General features: G+C 64.5%; 1 protein-coding gene across 1 annotated transcript in view; it reads right to left on the bottom strand.

The window, feature by feature from the left end:
* The window catches only part of MNEG_11885 (NADH dehydrogenase, extrinsic), a gene marked incomplete at both ends in the record, with an annotated part of 5,178 nt that extends 717 nt beyond the window's left edge, over positions 1-4,461 (bottom strand). Inside the window, 10 exons of the mRNA XM_014039642.1 lie at positions 256-301; positions 571-702; positions 1,041-1,144; positions 1,501-1,600; positions 1,986-2,098; positions 2,558-2,611; positions 3,098-3,236; positions 3,744-3,873; positions 4,248-4,298; positions 4,452-4,461. Coding sequence (XP_013895096.1) covers positions 256-301; positions 571-702; positions 1,041-1,144; positions 1,501-1,600; positions 1,986-2,098; positions 2,558-2,611; positions 3,098-3,236; positions 3,744-3,873; positions 4,248-4,298; positions 4,452-4,461 — 879 coding nt within the window. The remainder of the gene's footprint in view (positions 1-255; positions 302-570; positions 703-1,040; positions 1,145-1,500; positions 1,601-1,985; positions 2,099-2,557; positions 2,612-3,097; positions 3,237-3,743; positions 3,874-4,247; positions 4,299-4,451) is intronic.
* Positions 4,462-4,649: the final 188 nt, after the last annotated feature.

Below are 4,649 nucleotides of genomic sequence, written 5' to 3'. Positions count from 1 at the left end.
GAGAGAGAGAGAGAGAGAGAGAGAGAGAGAGAGAGAGAGAGAGGGACAGATAGGGAGAGAGAATATGCGCGCACGCATGTGTATATTTGTGTGTGTGTGTGTGTGTGTGTGTGTGTGTGTGTGTGCGCGTGCGCGCGCACTTGCACGCGTTCGCTGAAGCTATGGTAGGACTCATCAGGAGTGGCCCGTTCGATTCCGTTGCACTCGGCATGACCACAAGCCCGGCCTCGCGGCTTTTGCAGCACGTCCACCCACCTTTGTCCGGACCCAGTCCGTCGCCACAAGCAGCTGGTTGCGCAGGCTGCGCGTGCGCAAGGCAGGGCGGGGCGGAGCTGTGAGGGACCGAGGAAGGGCAGGGAAGTCGACCCTTGGCGCAGAGTGCGGCGATCCAGCTCCGCTGATCCACACAACTGTGCAGCGTCGGGCGTCCTCGCATCAAGGGGCGAGCGGCGTTCGCTGCACCCTACACCCCCTCCCCCCACACACACTCTCTCTCATGCCTGCACACAGCCGTACACACTCTCACAAGCTCCCCCCCGCCCCCCAAGTGACCCCGGTGACCCCTCAAACCTGATCTGCGCAAACGTCTCGTAGCTCTTCCACAGCAGGCCCGCGCCCGTCCCGAATATGGGGCCGAGCTTGGGCACGTCCATCACGGCCTTGTCGCTGCCGACATAGGCCAGGGAGCCCTTGTGGAAATACCTTTTGGGGTTGGGGCGGTTTTGGGGTGGATTCAGGGTGGATCGAGGGCGCCCAGGGCAAACCAGGCCGGGATGTGAGAGGCGAGGTGGGTGGGGAGAAAGCAGGGGTTCAGGGAGGGTAGGGGACACTGCAGAGAGGTCCACAAGGGGCGGCGGGATTTTCCAGGGGAGGATGTTGTGCGTGCAGGAAGGTGTGCAGGAAAGGGCGCGGTCGCTGAAGTCTCCGGCGCCCCTCGCGGCGCGCGCCACGCGGCGCCCACGGCCCGCCCCGGCCGCGCTGCGCCCGCGCCGCGCCGCGCCGCGCGCGCCGCCCCCGTCCGCTTGGCGCGGAGCCCCCACCTGAAGGGCTTGGAGCCGCCGAGCGCCGGTGCTGCGGCGGCGGGGCCTGTGATGTGGCCCTGCACCAGCAGCTCGGCGATGTACTCCCCCTGCTGCTTGGCCACCTGAATTGTGGTTCGAAAGCGCATGCCATGTGTACAAGATGATGAATGGATTCTGTCTTCCATTCGTCAATCAAGATCAATCCGTTCCATGGAGAAAAGGATTGATAACATGCAAGTAGTGCGCCCCTCTCGGGCGACGAGATGCGCGGGCGCGAGCGCAGAGGCATCAGCGACCCGAGGCCGGCGCAGCAGCAGGCGCGGGGGGCTGTTGTGTGGCGCAGCCCGAGAGTTGAGCCACAACAGCTGGCGCGCCGGCTGAGCAGCGCCGGCAGCTGGCGCTGGGATCGAGCAGGGCGAAGGAGTCCGGAAAACGGCGACAGCGAGGGCTGAGGTGGGCAACGGCACGCGCGCCTCACCTGCGCGGTGGCGGGCAGCGCCCGCAGCCCGCTGTCGATCTTCTGCAGGAGCTCCTTGAACTGCTCCTTAGTCAGGACGGTGTCCTCCTCGACAGTGGAGCTGCGGGGTTGAGCGGGGGCATGCGCACAAGTTTTTGTGATGATGTGTGTGTACATGGGTGAGTTATGTGCAGTTGTGCGTGCGTGTTGATGTGTGCGTGTGCGTGTGCGTGTGCACGTGCGTGTGTTTGCGTGAGTGTTTATCACTTTGAGGGTGTGTGTGGCTGTGTAATGCAGTGGTCGCAGTGGCAAGTTGGTGCAGAGAGAAGGGTTCCAGAAAGCGCAGCAGACAAACGTGTACGCGTGTGTGAGAGCGGTGGCAAGGAACGTGCCGCGACACGTCAGAGCACCAGCAGCTCGGGCTCGTGGGTAGTGCCAAAGGACGCGCCAATTGCAGGGACGCAGGGGGCGACAACGGTGCGAGGGGACAGTAAGGATGAACTCACAGCGGCGAGGTGTTGGCGGCGGCCGCATCCGCCGCGAAGGCGCGCACGAGGCCGCGCAGGGGCGTGTTCTTGGCCTCCAGCACCTGCGCGTGCTCCGCCAGGTGGCTGAACTCCTGCGCACGGCGGGAATCGAACGCGGGCGGCGGCGAAGGGAAAGGCGGGGCAAGTCCGGGGGTCAGGTGAGACAATACGCCTTTCTTGGATGGGCATCGAGTCACAACCGCCGCGATTTCGTAGAGCCTCCCGCCCTTCTCCAGGCACAAGGCTGCCGAAATCGAGCCCCGCCAGCCCGCGTGCAGCTGGGTATAAAATCGGTGTGCTCGTGCGCGTCCCTGGCGTGCCAGGCGTCAGAACGCCCGCCCGGCTGCGAGGCGGCTGGCAGGCCGGCGCTGGCACTGCCGTTGGCCGCCCCCCCCCCCCAAGTTCCAGCTGCAGTGGGCTGGGAAGCCTTGCTCTCAAAGCGGTCCCACACAAACGCGCACGCACACGTGAACGCATGCTTGCACCAATACACACACGTGCGTGCACACACCCACACCCACACCCACACACGCGCGCGCGCGCACACACACCTTTGATGCCTCATTCAGAATGTCCTTCAGCTCCTCAATTGACAGCGCACCACTCTGAAACAGACGACAAGGGGAAAGGGAAATGCACCATGCTGAGTTGAGATGGAAGGGAGCCAACCCGCGGGGTGGTGGGAAGGGGCAGGGTACCGCCTTTTGTGCAAGGCATGGCGGAGGACAGCAAAGAGCGCAGCGCCAGCAGCGACTGGCAGGGGGAGGAGGGGGTGGTGGAAGGAGCGTGGTTGGGGATTGTGCCGTCCGGCCTGCTCGCCGGTCACAGCGGGGCCCGTCTCTGCACTTGTCGGCATCCGTCCCCCTCGCTGCAACCCCATGCGCACACTCATGCTCGTGCCCGTGCATGGGCACGCACGCGTACGCCCACGCGCACGTGCACACTCGCGCGCGCGCGCGCACACACACACACACACACACACACACACACACTGAGGCACAGCAAACACACACACAGCCGACACACACGCACGCACAAGATACACTTGTACACCCATCCCCACGGACACTACACCAGCCCATGAGCCCCACCTTGTCCTTGTCCGCCTGCTCAAACAGCCTGTCAACGTACTCCACCGCCTTGGGCTGGTCGATGGTGGCCGCGTCACCGAACGCCCAGATGCTGCCGTCGCTGCCCTTCACCCGCAGGAACTCGTCGGTCAAGAGAGACCTGCAGGGCCGCACGGCGCGGCGCGGCGGGAAGGTGAAGGTGGAGCGTCGCGGGCTCGTCGAAGCGAGTCTTGGGTCGGAGATCGGGGATTCCGCAGCAAAAGCAGGCCGGGGCCCCGAGCGGGCGCGCCCCTGAGCCGTTCTATGCGCGCCCTGGAGCCTTCCGCCGCCAGTACCGGTCACGCCAAGCCGAGGGCGCATCTAGGGCGCCCTCGCGCAAAGTCCGCCTCCTTGCACAGAAATCAAGCCGCTCGCTTTTTTTGGGGTTTCCCCCCCCCCCAAAATAAACACACACGCACACACGCCAGCGAGCGCAGACACGCGAGGAAGCGCATGCCCGCGCGGGCGCACGCACGGACGCGCGCGCCCACGCGCGCGCGTACACAAACGGATGCACGCACGCACGCACACACACACACACACACGTATACACACGCACACACATGTAGACACACACACAAACACACACCATGCACACACGTACACATACACCACGCGACCCGCGCACCTGAAGTGCGTCTGCCCCGGCAGCACCTCCTGCAGCTGCTTGACCAGCGGGTTCATGGCGATGCCGGTGGCCCACACGCAGGCACCAAATTTGATTTCCTGCTCCTGGCCGGCCTTGTTGACCACGGTCACTGGTTTGAATTTTTTGAAGGGGGGGGGCAGGGGTGGCGGGGTGGGGAGTGGGTTTTGCATGGAGGGGATCTGTGGCTTGGGGGTGGTGGTTGCGCAAGGGGGTGGTTGCATGCGGGGTGGTTGGTGTTCCAAGTGGTGGGGGGACCGAAGGTTGCATGGGGGACGATTTGCAATGACGTAGGGGAAGGGATGCTTGCGGGTTTCGTTGCAAAACGATTGGGAGGCGGGGAGGGGGCCGGGCTCCAACGCCGACAAGGCGATCAAGCGCCGGGCCTATGTGCGCGGCCTGTTGTCGGGGGCAGCAAGGGGGGCAGGGCCTGCGGGGCCGGGTCTATGTCGAGGAGCGGGGGGCTTATCGGAACCAGCGGCTCACCGTAGCCGTCGCGCACGCTGGCAACCCGGCTGTTGAGCACCAGGTCGATGCCTGGGAAGGACCATAATGTTGCGTTGGGTTTGGGAGGAGGGCAAGAGAACAAGGCGTGGCACCTGCCTTTGCGCAACACCCGCCGGCAGACAGCCTGCTCCGCCGCGCGGGGCGCGGCCCCGTGGGTGGGGGACATGCGCGGGAGCCGCCCACCTCGACACATTCACACATTGCGCTCGTTGCCTTGTCACTCCTCCAAACACACATACACGCACATGCACACACACACACACACACACATGCACGGACATGTTGACACACACGCAAATGCACACGTGCACATGCACACACACACACTCATGCACACACGGGTTAACACACACGCACGTGCACACACACACACACACACAT

This window comes from Monoraphidium neglectum (genome assembly GCF_000611645.1).
Source record: "Monoraphidium neglectum strain SAG 48.87 unplaced genomic scaffold scaffold02953, whole genome shotgun sequence".
Taxonomy (NCBI): Eukaryota; Viridiplantae; Chlorophyta; class Chlorophyceae; order Sphaeropleales; family Selenastraceae; genus Monoraphidium; species Monoraphidium neglectum.
The sequence above is the reverse complement of the archived record's forward strand: the minus strand, read 5'-3'. Positions and strand labels throughout refer to the sequence as shown.